General features: G+C 40.7%; 1 protein-coding gene across 2 annotated transcripts in view; it reads left to right on the plus strand.

Annotated features, from left to right (window-relative positions):
- Nucleotides 1-658: 658 nt before the first annotated feature.
- The window catches only part of LOC126297854 (MOB kinase activator-like 3), a 41,296-nt gene continuing 20,940 nt past the window's right edge, over nt 659-21,014 (plus strand). The window contains exons 1-2 of one of the 2 annotated variants that reach the window (XM_049989120.1): nt 659-825; nt 10,076-10,226. In XM_049989120.1, coding sequence (XP_049845077.1) covers nt 784-825; nt 10,076-10,226 — 193 coding nt within the window. In that variant the 5' untranslated portion in view covers nt 659-783. The other variant, XM_049989121.1, reaches the window with a different exon arrangement.

Genomic DNA, 21,014 nt, shown 5'->3' on the forward strand with positions numbered 1-21,014 from the left:
CAGAAGACTGTCTGGACGACACAAGCAAAACTATACAGATGAACAGTTACAGATGCAGGCATAGGGGAGTGGCTGCTAGTAGTCTATGTAAAACCAAACAGTAGCAATAAACGAACTAGTGCTAGTCAGTTGATGCAGCTCCGCTTACGGCTGCTAAAGCGTGTATTTAAAGCAAACCTGATTTGCATCCTCATAGTGGTGCTACCGTGCGACTGGCGCAAAATTTGAATAAACATTGTCTTTCAAGTGTAGAGAAACTCCAACCAACCTTCGTTTTTGTCGCACAGCTCCTTGTTGGAGTTTCGATTTTTTTCCGTCAGTGTATTTATGCATTCGGGTAACTCGTTAGCCTGTCTTTCATCATTTATTACATATTTTTGACACTGATGAGGGTAGGGAAACTGACCGGTAGTTCTAAATATTTTCCTCATTACTGTTTTTTACAGAGGACACAAGTACGTGCCGTAATGCTCTGGGAAAATATCTGTACTAAAACACTCGTTTATTAAGCCTGTGACCGGAGTTTGTAGGCCGTCAGTGCACGCTATCGGAACAGAGAACTACTACCAAAACATATAATGTAATGTTTAAATTTCCATGTATTCTTTTTAATCGACACGCCACTATCGAAACATGAACTATCGTGCATCCACCTGTTTCGACTGTCACGCTCGAGTCTGAATACACTTTGTAGTATAGCGATAGGGACAACCGCAATATCCTGTTTGTTTTGGTGTTTGTGCGCGTGGAGTGTACAAGTTTTGTAATATATGGGCAAAACCAATGGCACTGAGTGGTTTCGTGGAATTCTTCCAGAAAGGAAGGGTATGGTGATATTTGCGTAAAATTATCGACAGAGTGCTGTATCATCTCGTATATTTTTAGAAAAGTAGACTCGCTCCAGCGGGTCGGCATCGGTTATTTACGTTTAGTTTTTTGCCGTTCGGCACATAATTTCAGCTGTTTTGGTGACTTTCTGTTTTTAACTTTATATTGTTATCTACACTGATGTGACAAAGACAAGAAAAGTCACGAGAGAAGTGTAGATATGTACGATTGCATTTTTCTCCACAGTGAAACTAGTTCTATTAACTAAGCGGATTAAGTGATTTTAATTAGTGTTCGAAGAGCCAAAGATTTGGCTGAGGTGTGTCTCAAATTCTGTTGTTTTACTGTATAAATTTGGATAAAATGGAAATAGGTACCCGGAATCTAATTTGCCATGGTACACACGTTATACTGCTCGTACACAGTAAATCATAGATTCATACAGCAATTTAGATAGGTTGTCTTGTACAGCAGTATCACTGTATCGGTTCCCGTAACAACAATGCAGTTTACTTTTCAGTTATTGTTGTTGCAATTGTCCGCAAAGGAGGCAGGCTGTCAGCGGATAGAATCCCCAGTTAATCCAAAGGTTCCATAAACTGTATTGAAAAGATGGTCAAAAGATATAAAAGATGATTTTGTAAGAAAACTTGGGTGAACGATATTTATGACTAAGGTAAAAACAACTGACAATAAACAAGGGTTTTATAAAATACACGTAGATTGAAAATGTTGATGGTTTTTAAAACTCGTTTTTATGATTTTATTTTATAGTTAATCTATTGTCACTTATGAATGCGAATTATGTCTTGATGTAACGGTGATACTAGATGATATATTAAGAATTGTCATGATGGTGCAATGATGGGAATGACTATAGGGCACTGTAGAACCACAGGTAGCAACCAGAAGTCAGCCAAGTGGATGAAGGGGTAAGAAGAAAATGGAAGGATGGTGTGACGTGGAGCATTGTGATTAGGGTTGGAAAGAGGGGGATATCTGGAGACAGATTTAATTGTTTGGGAGTGGAAATTGGTTAAAATTCCAGTGGGAGAGGATAAGGTGTGTGGAAGGTGGGATACAGCAGGGATACTGGGCTGATTGTCAGTGGGTAGAAATTTGGTGCTGGGACTGGGTTTTGCGGGTAATGTTTTGGAGCTGCAGGTGCCCCAGGTAGAGATGATGATACGGGAAGTGGGGGAGTTGGTAGAAGATGTGTTGTGAAGGTAGGTGGCTGTGGAAGTCTAGGTGGAGTGTATGTCTTACCAGGATTTCAAGTAACTTACAGAGTTTAGACAAGGCAGAGATTCAGGCAGTATTGGCATAGTTTAGAATGGTGTGGTTGAAGGATTTATGGGTGAGGACTAATGGTAGCATATAGACCCCAGGTGCACTCTATTAGTAGGTTTTGTAGTTTGCCGGTTTCAGGCTTTGTGTTGTATGGGTAAGGTGCTGTACATTTCATGTTAGTTTTCTGTCAAGAGTTAGTCCTAAATCCTTTACTGTGTTAGTCAGTCCACACACCACCACGCCTTATCCTCTCGTGCTGGAATTTTAACCAATTTCCACTCCCCCAACAATGAAACCCGTCTCAAGTTGTACCCCTCTTGCCAGCCCTAATCACAGTGCTCCACCTCACACCATCCTTCCATTTTCTCCTTCCTCCATCTTGCTCACTTCTAGTTGCCACCTGTGGTTCTAGATGTAGAGATGGAAATCTGGAAGATGGAAACACCAAGTGGTGTGAACAAAGATGGTGGCTTTGCTTTTCTGTAGAGTTATGCGAAGTTTCCTGCATTACACCATTTGACTAGGAGATTCAGGTGGCATTGGAGGGAGGCATGGGAGAGATGAAGGGTGTGGTGAGTGGCTTGGTAGGTGGTGGTGTCAGCATATTGCAGGAGGTGTGTTGGGGTAACAGTATGGGATTGTCTGCAGTGTACAGGATGTAAAGGAAGGTTGAAAGGACAGAACCATGAGGCACATCTACAGTGGCGTGAAAGATACGGGAGCAGGATTGATTGTGACGTCTAGTATAGTGTTGACGCAAGGATGCAGACATAGTTAACTGGGAGTGCATAGGTTTGTAGCTTGAAGAGCAGTTCAGAATGCCATATCTGTCAAAGGCTTTTTGGATATCAAGGGAGACGGATATGGCAGACATACATTTATGCAGTTGATGGGAGATTAGGTAGGCAAGGTAAAGAAGTTAGTTGCCAGTGGAATAGTTGGGACAATAGCAAACTGGATATTGGGAATGGGTAGGTCGGTTGCAAGGTGCTGATGGAGGCTTTGAGAAATAATGATTTAGATCATCTTATTGAAGACTGATGGGAGGCTGATAAGTTGACGAGGGTGGTTTATACAATGCAATCGTGTACTTTTGCATATATGTGTTATATATGTTCTGGGTTCCATCTCACAATATAATGTTTCTCACTTCCTCCACTTCTTGATGCAGTTGGTCAGGTAATGTTGGTAAGAATGTGAAATAGATCAGCTGTTGTCCCATGGCAGCTTGTATGTGCTCTATGGGGGACAATTCTGGTGTCGTTGCTGGTCAGAACAGGTAACAATCAACTTCAAGAGCAGAAACGTTAATGTGAGAAGTCTTTGCACTGTTCAGTGTCCAGCAAGTACAGCAGGTGTAAGGTTATTGTAAGCTCTTACCTAAAATGGTCTTGTATGTGATTTCAGTTGTGGCTGTTCTCATCAGTCCCACACTTGCGAAAATCCATTGCTTACGGCATGGCACAGTCTGCTGTTGTCACTAAAGACAACTTTGCACCATCTGCCTCTCTAGTTGCCTTTTGCTGCAGAGATGGATTGCATGGTGATAAGGTGTAGATGACACCTAATGAGTGGCACACGTCATCTCAGTCTTAAGCAAACTTTTCCAGTTGGTTAGAGATGATGCACTGATTGCAAAATTGTTTTTCATTTACCCTACAGTCATTACACTTTTAGCATTGGCTTTTCATCTGATACAGTGGTCCAGCCATTAATCTCTGTGCTGCTGCCATCCAAAACTGGTACAAGAAGCATACGCTTCTTCCTCAGGCCACTGGCATCAACATTGACACGAATGTGATGCCTCATTGGCAAACTGATTTATTTATTATTTATCATATTCAGTGTGACCATGTGAGCCAAAGCCATTTGTTCATAGAATGAGCCAGTAGATAGATCACATTACACTGATTAGAAACTTTATGAACAAAAGTATTAAGAAAATGCAAAAACATTATGAGCATGTCAAAAAATTATGAGAAAAATTCTGAACTACTGTAAGGTTCTCCTATAGTAGTAGTGTGCCTCAGAGAACTGTTTCAACTTAGATTGGGATACTTGGGATGTGTTATTGTTTCAGATCTACAAGGACTTCGGATGTGTCATTGTTTCAGCTCTACTGGGATCTTATTGAAAATGAAACCTACTGAATAATGCACATCTGCTCGTACTTAAGGTGGTGTAATGGGTCTCTTGAACCACCCATACTGGATGTCACCTTTGTGAGGAAGAGAATAGCATGCAGACTACATTTTTTTGTGTCTATATTATATATTATTGTTTGGAACGTAGCCTGTGGTAACAGACTGATCTGCCCAATGTCTATGTCAGGTTGAAAAGTGACAATTTGGTTGAGTGTTGGTGAAGCTAATAAGTGTACACACAAAATCATAGTCATGGTGACATAATGATCTGTAGCACAGTCATAGCTCCAAGTCAGGTGGAAACTTGACAGTTTGCATGTGTGTTGGCAAAGCCAAATTTAAGGTTTCAGTTAAATTAAATGTGCCTCAGAGGATCATAGAGTTTATCAAATTGCATCTCGCTACCAGCAGCTAACCCATAATTTGGCTTTTATACTTCACATGACACTACAGTACTTTCAGTACATGTGTGGAAGGATCCATTGTTTAATAGTATAGAGAAAACTGGTGTGGGTATTTCATCAGAAGCTTTCATAATATCTGCTGCACTTAATTCAGGAAGTTACAGGAAAGGGATAAAATGACCATATCGTAGTGGTTGTTGCCAGTGATATGCAACACTCTTCAAAGTTGGTGTTGATGACTTTACTAGAAATCATTGCTGGTATCTTGCATTATCATATCATTCTGCTTTCTAACTATGATGGTACGTCCGAAAGTAGGATTACTACATTGTTGCCCAGGAGCATGCAGCCACTTACTTACCTCATATTTTAGATCTCCATGAACAGATCATTCATAGCTATTTAATGTTGTATAGCAGTTTGTCTTAATATATGTAGCAACAGTTTAAAAATTATATTACTCCCTAATTCTTGGAAATACGGAAGTGTCCGACCCTGCCCGTCTGCTTTGACCCATGACGTCACAGATATGGCGGAAATGACAATAAACCAAGATTCCAATATGGCGCATATAAAGTAATTACGTTCACATTATGGGGACGAAAATACATCGAAAAACAAACACACACACACTTTCCACAAAAAGCCTAATGACACTAACGGTACAAGTGCAGGAAATGGGGTGTTTTTGGGTGGGGGCAAACAAAATATTAACAAATTTAGACACCCACCTCCATAGAAAACCTCACAAAACGACGAAGAAATCAGACATCACAAAACTCCCCAGATACCACTAAACACAATATCATCTGGAATTGGACACTTCCCTTGACCTATATAGGTCAACAACAGCTCCCGATCCCATAAATTAGGATCAAACACTACCCTTGTCCTATATAGCTCAAAAACATCACCCAATGTCAATACCAACATACACAGCCACTCATTGGGATCAAACACTTCCTGTGATCTGCACACTGTTAATTTTATCCATCATATCCATTTCTGAACAAAATCAACAACCAATTAATTTTACTAAATTTACCACATGGCGTACAGTGAACAACACTAAATTAACCTTCATGCAAATTCGTTAACTCACTGAAATGAATTCCATGACAAACACAGCCAACACTCGAACAATTCTGGAAAATGAGCAAAATGAAACAGCCCACTACGCCACACAAACAAAAACCCTGAACATATCACCAGAGAGCACAACAAACCACAACACGACGACTTCCACACACACTCCAAACTCCTCGCCGTCATGACGTCACACACAACACCCTTATGTCATGGGTCAAAGCCGACATGTGGGATCAGACGCTTCTGTTGATCCCTAATTCTCCACTGGAGTTTACAATTTTCAGAAATGTCACATTCACAGAATTGTCTGTGTGTATGAATCGAACATAAGTTTTATATATTCATGCATACATCTATAGATTCTCTCACAATGATATAGAATTTGTCATCATAATACATTGAAAATAAGTTGCTCAAATATACACATAAGAGTACACAAGGACATCTTTATGAGGATAGGATAGGACAGGTGCTTGGCTGTGGCCTTGCTGGAGGAACCAGCCCGGCATTTTCCTAAAATGATTTAGGAAAGCCTAACTAAAGTGACCGAACAGGGGAAAAAACTGTTGTGCTGAATATGAGGTCATTGTTTTAACAGCTGCACTGCTTCAGTTGTTTGGTCCTTGTTGTACCATGTTGTTTTGACTATACATAATTTGCACAACATAATTTATAGTACAAAAATAGTTTTTCAATGTTTGTGCACGTCTCATTATACTGTCACTGCGCACACTGTGGACATAGTTATAACTCAAGGCCACAAAACATGCTGCTATGTTCTTTGCATTCCCTTCAGTCTGTCCAGAAAAGTAACTGCTGGCCCATAAACAAGCAGCTATGCTCCATGACCTCTCTTTAGTCTGTATGGAAAACAGTCAGCATGCTCCCCATTATGAGGGTGATATGAAGCTCAGTAGAGTAACACGGCATTAGTACCAGACAATACAGATACTGATCTGCAATTTTCTTGAAAAAGCATTGCATTGAGAAATAACTCATTCTGTTCAACTATATTCACAAACAGTAATACATGTTGCTCATCCTGGATCATATAGTAGATATCTTCTGCAAGAGCTTGGCTTTGAAGCTATATTGTCTCATAGTGTATGAATGCTTTAATGGAATATTTTAATGGCAGTTATAGGTCACAGAGTAGTGATGCACAGGATTATAATTCTAGGGGGAAAAAGAGACTTTAATTACTTGTATGTTAAGTTCTATTTGGTTCAAAATGAAATCAATAATGATGCGACTAAATTTTCGGACTAAACCAAAAATAGTGGTACCACCTGTCAGCTTTGACCCGTGATGTCATCAAAGTGGTGGGCACAATTATTTCAACATTGTGCAATATGGTGACTATGATGTTGGTCATAAAACCTGTGAATAAACATACATAGCACTCAAAATATTTAACTCCAGCAATAACATGAAACTGATTGAACACCTGCTTGATTAGGTGTTTTGGGCAGGAACAGACTAAATAAACAGCAAGGATAATGTTACCATTCCAAAACAAGTATTATACCACAAATCAAGCACACAAAATTCTCAACTTTCAAGACAATCATGCAAAAATGAAACACTATTGGTATTGTAAACTTCTCTTGACCTGCATAGCTCAGATGAAGACCACAATACCAAAAATCCCACATGTTGTTGTTGTTCTGGTCTGCAGTCCTGACTCTGGTTTGATGCAGCTCTCCATGCTACTCTATCCTGTGCAAGCTTCATCATCTCCCAGTACTTCCTGCACCTTACATCCTTCTGAATCTGCTTAGTGTATTCATCTCTTGGTCTCCTTCTATGGTTTTTACCCTCCACACTGCCCTCCAGTGCTAAATTTGTGATCCCTTGATGCCTCAGAATATGCCCTACCAACCGATCCCTTCTTCTTGTCAAGTTGTGCCACAAACTCCTCTTCTCCCCAATTCTATTCAATACCTCCTCATTGGTTATGTGTTCTACCCATCTAATTTCAGCATTCTTCTGTAGCACCACATTCCGAAAGCGGAAATAAGTAAGTGTCCGATCCCGCCCGTCTGCTTTGACCCATGACGTCACTAACATGGCAGAAACGACCACAAACCAAGATTCCAATATGGCACGTATAAAGTCGTTATGTACACATTATGAGGACGAAAATACATCGAAAAACAAACACCCACAATTTCCAAAAAAGCCTAATGACACTAATGGGAGAAGCGCGGGAAATGGGATGTTTTTGGGTGGGGGCAAACTAAATATAAACAAATTTAGACACCCACCCCCAATACAAAACCACACAAAACAACGAAAATAACAGACGTCACAAAACTCCTCAAATACCACTAAACACAATATCATCTCTGACAATTCCCTTGACCTATACAGCTCAACAGCAGCTTCCGATCCCATAAATTAGGATCAAACACTTCCCTTGGCCTATATAGCTCAAAAACATCTCCCGATACCATTACCAACATACATAGCCAGATATTGGGATCGGACACTTCCCTTGTCCTGCGCAGTGTTAATTTTATCCGTCATATACATTCCTGAACAAAAACAACAACCGATTAATTTTACTAAAATTACCACACGACGTACAGCGAACAACACTAAATTAACCTTCATGCAAAATCGTTAACTCACTGAAACTAATTCCACTACAAACACAGCCAACACTCCAACAATTCTTGATAATGAGCAAAAGGAAACTGAGCTCATTGCACCACCCAAACGAAAACCCTGAACATACCACAACGCGATAACATCTACAAACACGCCACACTCCAAACCAAACTCCGCGCCGTCATGACGTCACACACAACACCCTTACGTCACGGGTCAAACCCGACGCGTGGGATCCGATGCTTCTGTCGACCCTTGAAAGCTTCTATTCTCTTCTTGTCCAAACTATTTACTGTCCATGTTTCACTTCCATACATGGCTACACTCCATACAAATACTTTCAGAAACGACTTCCTGACACTTAAATCTATACTCGACGTTAACAAATTTCTCTTCTTCAGAAACGCTTTTCTTGCCATTGTCAGTCTACATTTTATATCCTCTCTACTTTGACCATCATCAGTTATTTTGCTCCCCAAATAGCAAAACTCCTTTACTACTTTAAGTGTCTCATTTCCTAATCTAATTCCCTCAGCATCACCCAATTTAATTCGACTACATTCCATTATCCTCGTTTTGCTTTTGTTGATGTTCATCTTATATCCTCCTTTCAAGACACTGTCCATTCCATTCAACTGCTCTTCCGAGTCCTTTGCTGTCTCTGAAAGAATTACGATGTCATCGGCGAACCTCAAAGTTTTTATTTCTTCTCCATGGATTTTAATACCTACTCCAAATTTTTCTTTTGTTTCCTTTACTGCTTTCTCAATATACAGATTGAATAACATTGGGGAGAGGCTACAACCCTGTCTCACTCCTTTCCCAACCACCATTTCCTTTCGTGCCCCTCGACTCTTATAACTGCCATCTGGTTTCTGTACAAATTGTAAACAGCCTTTCACTCCCTGTACAACTCAAATTTCGCTAGACCTCTACAGCTCAAACAAAACTCTTAATACAAAAACTCACACACCACCTCAGCTGACACAAATGGTTTGGTGGTTGTATTTAGTGTTGAATACCTAATCCAAAAATACTGATCAAAAACATTCTGCTGACTGCCTGGTGGAAGTACGGTGAGCAGATGTGGCATGTTGCATTTGGTAAACTGAAGATGGTCATTACCGATTGAAATTAATAACCTGATTACAAGTAAACATTGTGATTCAAGATTAGAATAATAATAAAGCAAATATGGCTAAACTAACAGAAGTGGGGTATATGCGTGATTAAGATAACACTTTTGGCACTGTGTATCTGTTGACAGCGCAGTGTTTGTACTAATTTTTGAAATGAGCCTTTTTTATTTCTTTCTTTTGTTTCCCTGTGTCATTAGTAGCTTTTTGGAGACTGAAAGTAGGCTCTAAGAAAAAGTACGAACAGTGAAAAAGCATTGTTATCCATGAGCTGCAAGGTTCCAAATCCTATCTTTCACCAGCACTGTCACTATTACTAATGTGTTTGTACTGTGTCATAGTCTTTTATTTTTTACACTGTCTGTCATTGGGTTGGTTATTTTGTAGATACGAGAGAATGTGATACTTGCCTGTGGTATGGAATGTCAACAAATAACAACTTGCTACAGGGTGAACATTTGTATTAATAACTTGAATTTATATTTACATTGCTCTTGATTTAGGTGATGTGAATAGTGATTGTATTAAGATTTCGAGAAATGTACTTCATTATTAATTTACCTGCTTGCAGACTTTCCGTCCCAAAAAGAGCTTTGAACCAGGAACCTTAAGGTATTCCCTTCATAAACAAGCCCAAGCGTCATTGAGCTCTGGAATTAATTTACGAGCTGTTGTACAGCTGCCAAATGGTGAAGATACAAATGACTGGATTGCAGTTCATGGTAAGAATATTTACTGTCATGAATTCAGATATGATTGCCATTTTGTTTCTGGTTTTTACACTATACATTGGATGTTACTGTTTTTTAATTTGTTTATATAAACATAATTTTTTGTCTAGATATCATTGTATTAATTATTTTGGGGGAGTTGTGGTGGTAACCCATTGTTTCACAGAAAGTGAAGACTATTTTAAAAATTACTTCATTTTCAGTTAATCTCCCATGCTTTCCCCAATATTGTATTAGTATCACTGCACTATTCCTGAGTTCTGTGTATTTGAATCCCTAATATAAGCCATGTGTTGTTGCTTTTATACCCTCATATAATGGTAAATGTTTGTATCCTCAGGTAATTTCTCTTGTCACACTCATGGTGAATTTTTTGAAATATTGAAGGAAACAAAAATTAAAACAGGCAACATGTAGTAATTTTGGCTGATGGGGCAGGAACGGAAATTTCAGTTTATTTTCTTTAAATGTGAAGATTGTGGTTCTTGGAGTTCATTTATCAGATAAATTCAGAAATTATCTCCATCATCAAGCAGGTTTTGGGCATTGAGACAGCAAACATTATTGTTTTTATGATTTCCTTTTCTCCCCACATTAGATACCTTACTCTTTAAGTACATTTTTGTTTAGTCAGGGAAAATATTATTTCAAGGTGGTGGTGATTTACAAAATCTTAATATTTTTCAAAAGAACATGAACTGGAACAAGAACTGAACAACAGACCATCCCCAGGCATCTATATGTACAAAAAATGAACAGTGTGTTCAGCGACAACCAATCAAGAGTAATTGGCACACATGGCCTATATTTTGTGTCATTCATTCATTTAGTTAATATATTTTTTGGTTATATGGGGATCACGTTTGGTTTGAAATTGTTGACCCCATTGTTTCTAATTATAGGGTGTTTCATTACCTGTAGAAATATTAGGGTGGTTTGTTTGATCAAAACTCTACTATTCCAGTAAGTAAGAGACATACAGTTATGTCAAATTATGATTTTAAAAAAGAATGGAAATGCATTTGGGGATTCTGCCTTGACCAAAACAAAGTTCTTCTTTATCTGTTAATTTCTATTAACTAGTGTCGCCAAATTTAATCCATCCAAAAATAGTGAATCTCCCTGAAACACTTATCCTTTAGTGCCACCATATAGCTAAGGACTGGCACTGCAGTGTAGAGCATTTACTATCATTCAGGGGCACATGTAGCTTGTGAAGTAATATGGATTTTGTATCGCCCCTCTAGTTTCAGGATCCCAGCTTGAATTCTCTGTCGCCACTTTGAAATTTTCTATGTTAAAAAGGCCCAGATTCCCATGATCTGATGTAAACTTAGAAACTGTATGAATAAAAAAGCAGTGGTGTTTATACAAAAGCTTCCAAATTGACATAAAATCGAAATGTTTATTCCCAAGGTGAAAGAGAGAAAATTTTTCTCATCATTCCATTCTCCTATCTTAGAACAGACATACCTACATGTCATAATGTATCATAAACAATCAACCAAGTTTGTTAGGTATTAAAGGAATACAGTACTGCTATAAAAATATATTTAAAGATGCTGCTTTGTGCATAGCACAGTTTCTGTTTGTTCACCATTTCTCGTCTAGATATCAAATTTTTAAGCAGCAGAGCTGGCTTACTAACCACATATTCATTTTTAATTGCCAGTAGGGCAGCTCTGAAAACTTATCCACATTGTATAATTGGAAAGTTCTCAAAAAAAAAAAATGCTGAATTCCCAAGCCTGTCACATTCTTTCCAAGACAGAAGTTTATGGTGGACACATTAACATCCCATCAAACATTTTCTATGCTGAACTAAAAGCATCGTGAAAGCACTCTGTAGGAACAGAACTGCACAGTTCACTTGTTTTTAGCAATACTTTTGTAGCCTGCAGTGGCAAAATGCCAAAGGTTACGGAGTTGAAAAATATAAATACAAGAATTGGTGTTGAACTGTGGAAGCCTTCAACATTTAATCTTACCTCCTTACCAATAATACAAGGCGTGTTTTTAAGTAAGTACCATTTCGAAATTTAAAAAGGACGTGCTGAGATATCTCAATAATTTTATTTTTACATGAAAGCCTGTACCTTAATCTACTTTTCTACATAATTTCCATCAATATTCATGCACTTGTCATAACGTTGTACCAGTTTTTGAATACCCTCCTCATAGAAGTCTGCCGCCTGACTCCTTAACGACTGCATCACCACTGTTCTGACTTCGTCATGGTCTTGAAGACACTGATCGCTCAGGTGTTTCTTCAACATTAGGAAAGTCATCCTGCAAGGAGGAAATCATAAAGTGTCTGTTTTGTCTCACCTTCTTGTCCACTTCCTGCACCAATCTGTCATTAACGACCGAAGGACACCCACTCCGTTGTTCATCGTGCATATTTGTGCGGCCATCTGTAAATGCTCTCACCCACTTTCTTACCATTCCATCACTCATAATGTTTTCTCTGTAAACTGCACAGATCTCATGATGAATATCAATCGCTTTTATGCCTTTAGCACTAAGAAATTTTATAACAGCCCATACTTCACAGTCGGCGGGACTCAAGATTATCGGAGGCATCTTAAACACTCAGTGTACACAACATAAACAAGGAAGAATCAGACTGTAATGGCGTCAGTGTGTACACAACAGAGGTAGGTACCCAGTGCGCATGTGCAGAACGCCGACTGCAGTGCTGTGGCCGCGGTGTGGCAAGATGGTACTTACTTAAAAAACGTGCTTCGTATTAAAGCTACCTTCATCTCTGCCAGGTCATATTATACATCCTAACTACAGTGTGATGCTTCAGTTAATATAAATTTGACCACGTTGACTTATGATTCAATCGGTGAGTGCAACTTGTAGAAAAATTTCGTTCTGATCAGCACAATTTAGAAACTGAATGTTTGGGATCACTAGTGGGTGAAAATTGTGTGAACATTCATGGACTTTGGAGCTCTATAGATATCCCCATCATCACAGTTAAATATCTAATATAAGGGTTGGAGGTAATTGGGCATTAAAGGTGGGTCATTTGCGAAGTAACTGATCCAATGGAATGGTTCGTTAAACTGAACGGTAGGACCGAGGAATGACTTGTAAGGAGCAGTCATTCACTATTCCTTTCATGTCAGTTTCATACAGGCCTGTCTCTCTCCTTCACTACACTTGAAGAGAGAAGATCACTGACAGTTGAAATTGGCTTGGCACAGGTGCTTTGCACATCTACCATAACCAGTCATGTAATAGGATGTTGCATAGATCACTGTTTTCACTTGCAGCCATTTGCTCTTAGTAGACAAAAGCTGGCTACAGTGCTGCCAGCTGTCAGAGACACTACCATAGTTCCAATTACACCATTCCTATTTTCTACCTCAGACTCATTCTTGAGCTATACTCAGTAGTGTGAAAGTACTCCAATCATACAGTATTAGTTGGAGGTGACTTTAACCTACTGGGTATAGACTGAGGCGTATGTGAATTTATTACAGGTGGTGTAGACACATGCAATGGAAATATTGTTGACATTTTACTTACAGGGAGGTGTAACCTTGCTGACAGTGTCAGATGTCATCCGAGCGATAATGGGTACTTAGAAAACTAAACCAGCCAAAGAGGATAGGAGAGCTTTTATGCTTGAAAGAACAGAGAGACATTTGTTAGCATCCTTCTTTGACAGTGAATGGATATTCTATTTGGTTTCAATATGGTGGAAAGAGAGGAATTATGCACCATGTTGAAACTGATTATAAAGTGCACTTTAGAGAAGTAATGTGCTGAATAAGTGGATTAAGAATGGAAAAGACCCACCATAACAAAATTCAGAAAATGCATAGGAAACAGATTGTTGCACATTCTGTTAAAAAAAGAATGTAGAAATGTTGAGTGGCAAATGTTAGTAGAAATTTGTGCATCTATGTAAAGATCTGTGCATGAAGCAAACAACAACTTCCACTGTCAGATGACAGTGGAAGTTGTATGCTTCATGCTCAGATCTTTACATAGATGCACATGACAGTGAAAGCTGTTGCCAACAACCTGTATAAAGTCACTTGACAACCAGTCTGTTGTGGCAATAGAAGACAGAAAAAGAAAATTGTCAATTTTAAATGTTGTGTTTAAAATAACATACATGCAGGAAGTGTGTGTAGACATACCATAATATGACCATCTTGTCGACTCTATACAGGACATAGAGATAGGCATCCCTGCCATTGAGAAGCAACTGAAAGAGTTGAAAGCAAAAAAGTTGCCAGGTTCGAATGGAATAACAATTTGGTTTGCAGAGAGTATACATTGGCATTGGCCTGTTACTTAACTAGCACTTAGTGCAAATTTCTTCTCAAATGCAAAGTCCCAAGTGACTAGAAAACAGCACACTCCAATATATAAGAAGGGTAGAACAAAACACTCAAAATTACATACCCATATCCTTAACATCAGTATGCTGCAGGAGTCTTGAGGATACTACCACTTTGAATATAATACATTTTCTCGCGACAGAGAAGCTTTTATCCATGTGTCAGTACAATTTTAGGAAAAAATAGCTTGTGTGAAACTGAGCTTGCCATTTTCTTGCATGATATCCTGCAAACTGTTTGTGAAAGGTAATAGGCCATTTCTGTGTTCGTAATTCCTAGATTTATGGAAAGCAGTTTGACGCAGGTATAAATGAAGGTGTGAGCACGCAGAATAGTGTCTCAGATCTGCAGGTGGCTCGAAGACTTCTTAAGTAATTGACTCTAGTATGTTGTCCTGCACGGCGATTGTTCATTGGAGACAAGGGTACCGTCAAGAGGGCCCAAGAGAAATGTGATAGACCAACTCTTGTTCTCTATATACATAAACACTCTGACAGATAGTGTGAATAGCAATGTGTGACTGTTTGCTGATGATGTAGTGTATGGGGAAAGTGTTGTCATTGGGTTACTGTGGCAGGATACAGAATTTGTATTTGATGTTAATGACTGGCAGCATGCTCTAAATGTAGAAAAATGTAAGTTAACGCGTGTAAATAGAAAATACAATCATATAGTGTCCAAATGTGCCATTAGAGGTATGCTGCTTGACTCAGTCACATCAATTAAATATTCAGACATAATGTTGCAGAGTGATACGAAATGGAACAGTCACGTAAGTGCAGTGATAAGGAAAGCGAATGGAAGGTGTCAATATATCAGGAGGATTTTAGGGAAGTGTAGCTTATCTGTAAGAGACTGCTTCAGAATTCTTGTTGTATTGGTCCAAGTATTCGGGACCCTCACCAGGTTGGGCTAAAGGTAGAGATTGAAACAATTCAGTTGCATGCTACTAGATTTGTCACTGGTAGGTTCAACCAACACAAAACTGGTACAGAGATGCTATGTGAGCTGAAATGGGAATGAATCCCTGGTGCAAAGTCAATGTTCTTTTCGCAAAACTCTATTAAGAAAGTAGAAAACTGGCATTTGTGGCTGACTGCAGAATTATTCTAATGTTGCCACTAATTTGTGCTCCATGTAATAACTGTAAACCCAAGGTAAGGGATGGCTTTTATAGGGGCATACAGACCGTAATTTTTCCCTCGCATATCTTGCCAATCGAAGATGAGAACTAAACTTTGGCTTTTCCTCTTCCTCACCCCCCTTCCCCCCTCTTTCCCCCGAAAATCACAACGATGATGATAGCTTCAGAATAAATAGTACATTTTACGAAGTAAAGCAGGTACTAAAAAACAATGTAACACCTTTTATAGTTTAATGTTTGTCTCAGGGTTGTGGAATTTGATGAAATGCCGCTTGCTGCATCACAGGTCTTAGGTAGCCTACAGTTAAATTTGTCCCCTTTTCGACATGTGAACCACGTTCTTAATTTATTAAGCTAATAATCCTTGTAGCTCTAACAAATACTAAATTTGTCACAATGTTTTAGATAAAACAATGTCAATGCTATTGAGATCCATTTTACTATGCATGTTGTTACATTGGTGTTCTGTGTTGGATAGGCACTAAGGGCTCACCTTTTGCCTGCGGCACTAGCCCTAGGTGCATTCAGCAGGAGCCACTTCCATACTGTCCCCCTCCCCGCTCCCTCAATATTTTTCTTTTTTTTAGCTCCTCCCCTAAAAACTGCCATGTTAGAAAGTACCAAGGTTTCCTCTCTTTAAAATGCCTCATTTAAATAATACAACAGAGTTTAGCTACAAGTACAGGGTTAGACACTGAAATAGACCATTACGTTTTCTGATTTCAATTACAATTTTTACTGCATTTGTTTGAAAAGGAGGAACTGTAATGACACTGTTAAGTCCTGTTGAAATAGCAATCATCATCACTGCTTATGAGACCTTGTGTGGTATTAATCGTGACTGGATACATAAAATCATATATGCTGGACTAGATTTTGTTTTCACTTACTGGAATTTTAAAAGAACATTGTTATTGTAATGAATGACAGTTTTGTGCTTTACAATATTCCTTCATTGTTATTAAGACTAAAGTGCCATAAGAATTCACTGTACGTGGTGTAGAGTTACAAACTTTCCATAGTCATCCAATTTTCTTGGAACTCAGTAATAAATAGAGGAAGGTTCCAGCAGACCGAACCATTCAGGGAGTAAAAGATGCACTATAGTATCTGTCAATTTGAGGAAGGATTTTGTTCTTTTATCTATTGCATCACCTTGCCAAAGAGAGAAAATGTCTAAGAAATGAAGTGGCAGATGGCGTTTGTATTCTGGACTGCCTGGTGCGAATTCATATTCTCCTACATGATGTTATCCAACATCACAAGGCTGCAATGAAAAATGTCACATGGCTGGGAAAATGAGTGACTGGGAGTACAAACAATACACTAATGTTAGTAAACCCAACAACCAGTACCCTCAGTGAAAATAGTTGCGTTAATCAGTGTTTATCCAAAACACAATGAAATATTGTTGTCTGTTCTGGTTGTTGCAAACTCAGTAGTGTTTGTGTTATAGTGTGCCATTCTTATTAATGCAAAAAAAGTGATCAGTATCTTATATACAGGCATCAGTGGGCAGAAGTAAAGCCTCACATCGTACACATAGGGCATCAACATGAAATGCAGCGTTAATATCTGGATCTGGTGTGGAGTGTTTGTCATCTCAACACTATATGTCATTTGAACAAATTCTTTTCTTCAAAACATATTAATTATGGATACTTTGTTCCTTGACAAGCTAGATCACCAGATCATACTCTACTTTTTATGAGGCAATGTTGAAATGTAAAATATATGAGGAAAAGATTTCTAGCATAAAAGGAAATACAAAATGCCAGTGGTTCTACACACAGGGGGCACAGACACGATGGATTATGTTCACTAATCCTTTCTTTGAAGTGTCAAAGTTGCCCCTTCCACACACACACACACACACACACACACACACACACACACACACACACACAGTTAGACAGCACCTCGCTGCGGGTCCGGGAGTCAGAATAGGCCCGAGGTACTCCTGCCTGTCGTAATAGGCAACTAAAAGGAGTCCCACAAGTTTCGGCCCTTGTGATGGTGCTTCGTGTCCATCATGTGCTGAGACCTATCAAATAATTTGTTGGTGTGGATCTGCACTTCTGCCCATTCTTCAACTGTTGGGCAAGGTCACCGTCCCGGGTGCGTATTTTTCCATCAGCTGTGCAGTATCGTTTTATGCACTGACGATGACAATCGACTTGTTTGCTTGGGTGCACCTGATACTCAGCACGGTAGCCAGTCTGTTGTGGTGGGGCTGCCATGTACCCTGTTGGTTGTAGCCCCCCTGACCACACAGGGATCACACTGCTGATGCCTGCACTGTTAACTCCCCACGTATGCCAAGGTGTAGATGCTTGTCTTCCTGGGGCTCTTGCTGAGGCTGGGCGTCACCCGTGAAGAGGGCGCCTGGTTGGAGTGGGTGGCATCAGGGTGGATGACTCACGATGAAGCGTAGTACATTATCTCTTGCTGGTGGTCAAACACCAGCAGTCTCTAAGCGTTCACGGGCTCAATTCAATGCACAGAAGTACGACCCCAAATCGTTCCCTTCTCTGGCCACACCATGGGAGGAACATCAGGCTAATGATGGCAGCAGCTCTTATTTGCCACGGTACCTTGTATGTTAGAGAGCTGATGGGGCATCTTTCAAGACGATGAAGCCTCAGTTTTTTGTTGAGCATTTAGAGGACAAGTTTGAATAGGTGGATGGCTTGTCCAAAATAAGATCTGGGTCAGTCTTGATCAAAACAGCATCCTCTGCCAAGTCACAGGCTTTACTCACTTGTGACAAGCTGAGGGATATTTCTCTAACCATCATGCCCCATAAGAGCTTAAATATGGTCCAGGGTATCATACTTCACAGGGAGCTTCGTTTGCAGTTCAACAATGAGGTGCACACCAATTTAGAATGATGAGGTGTACATTTCATTCGGCATGTCCACCAGGGTTGGAGGGAAAATCACATTTCCACAGGTGCCTTCATCTTGGCCTTCGAAGGCGATACATTACCCGACAAGGTCAAGGTGATGGTCTACTGCTGTGATGTAAAACCCTATATCCCTCTCCCAATGTGGTGCTTTAAATGTTGGAAGTTTGGTCATATATCTTCCCACATGTCGAGATTGCGGACGCCCATCACATCCCAATACTCCATGTGCCCAGCCTCCCATCTGTGGAGAACACCATTCTCCTTTCTTGCCAGACTGCAGGATTCTCCAGAAAGAAAGGAAAATCAATACCCTGGACCAACTGACCTACACTGAGGCTAAGAGGAAATTTGAACGCCTACATCCTGTACGCATGACATCGTCTTACGCCGCCTCTACAACTGTTCTAGCCCCATCAGCCCCACCAACCCCAGTCACCTCCCAGAGCCAGAAGACTACACCTGCCCCCTTGAAGGTGGGGGGGGGGGGGGGGGGGCACTTCCCACCCTGTTGCTCCTGCACCACCTGCTTCAGGAGCAACACCCTCCCAACCATCGGGGACGTCGGTCCCCCATTCTAAGCCGGAGAAGCGTACAACTTCTTTGGCTGCTCTTGCTGGGAAGGGGTCCCTTGGGTCACTCTCTTCCCAGGTTTCTGCTAATGGGAAAGATGACACCTGCCACGGTGGATGAAGAGCCCAAAAGCAGCTGGTTGCAGGGCTTTACGCTCATCCTCAGTCCTGGAGACAGAATCAGTGAAGTCCTCCCAGCCAGGGAAACCTAAGAACAGTGAGAGAAATCCAAAAAGAAGGTCCCTAAGACCAAGTGAATTGCGGTGGCACCCACGCCACCGCTACCTCCAAGCTCTGTGTCTGTGGATGAGGTGGAGATTCTGGTGTCCGCTGAGGACTTAGATCTCGTCGGACCCTCAGACAAAATGGATATAGACTGCTCAGTCAAAAAGTCGGTGCCAGCAGGTGACCCTGAGGCATAAACTGCCTCATTGAATGTTCCATGCCTTCCCAGTCTCATGATGACATCCTCCAGTGGAATTGCGGCAGTTTTTTCCACCACCTGGCTGAGCTACAGCAACTGTTAAGCTTTACACCTGCTATCTGCATTGCCCTCTAGGAAACCTGGTTCCCAGCAATGCGGATCCCTGCTCGGCAAAAAGTGGTATTACAGGAACCGTAGCGACTATAATCGAGTGTCAGGTGGTGCTTGCGTTTATGTCCTAAATTCAGTTTGTAGTGAACATTTGCCCCTTCAAACCCCACTTGAAGCTGTGGCTGTCAGAATAAGGACGACGTAGGAAATAACTGTCTGCATTGTAAATCTTCGTCCATATGGTGTAGTATCCCTGAATGTATTAACTGCACTGATCGATCAACTCCCTAAACTTTTCCTACTTTTGGTGGATTTTAACACCCATTACCTCTTGTGGGGTAGCACTGTGCTTACTGGCCAAGGCAGAGATGTCGAAACTTTACTGTCTCAGTTCAACTTCTGCCTCTTAAATACTGGGGCTGCCACACATTTCAGTGTGGCTCATGGTAGGTACTCGGCCAGTGATTTATCAATATGCAGCCCAGGACTTCTCCCATCTGTACACTGGAGAGCACATGGCGACCTGTGTTGTCATAACCATTTCCCCATCTTCCTGTCACTGCCCCGGCATCAAGTCCATGGATGCCTGCCCACATGGGCTTTAAACAAGGCGGACTGGGAAACTTTCACCTCTGCTGTCACTATTGAATCTCACCCACATGGGAACACTGATGTGATGGTTGAGCAGCTGAATACAACAATCTTTTCTGTAGCAGAAAACACGATCCCTCGTTCTTCAGGGTGCCCCCCCCCCCCCCCCCCCCCCACCCCCACCCCCCTGGTGAAAGACTGTCCCTTGGTTGTCACCGGAAGGTACTGAAGCAATTAAGGAGCATCAGCGAGCTCTACAGTGGCATAGGTGGCACCCTTGCCTGGAGCACCTCATAGCCTTTAAACAGCTCCGTGCTCGCGTTCAGCAACTTATCAAACGACGGAAGTAGGAGTGTTGGGAGAGAGATGTTTCAACCACTGGGTGCCATATGTCACCTTCCCAAGTCTGGGCAGAGATCAAACATGTTTTCAGGTGCCAGACCCCAACAGGTGTTCCTGGTGGTAACATAAATGGCGTGTTATCTACCAATGCAAACGTGATTGCTGAGCAATATTCTCGAGTCTGTGCGTCAGAGAATTACCCCCAGCCTTTCGCACTCTCAAACGGCAGCTGGATGGGAAATTCCTCTTGTTTACTACACGCCACAGTGAATCCTATAATGCCCCATTTACAGAGTGCGAGCTCCTGAGTGCCCTTGCACATTGCC

Source organism: Schistocerca gregaria, chromosome X (assembly GCF_023897955.1).
Source record: "Schistocerca gregaria isolate iqSchGreg1 chromosome X, iqSchGreg1.2, whole genome shotgun sequence".
Classification (NCBI taxonomy): domain Eukaryota; kingdom Metazoa; phylum Arthropoda; class Insecta; order Orthoptera; family Acrididae; genus Schistocerca; species Schistocerca gregaria.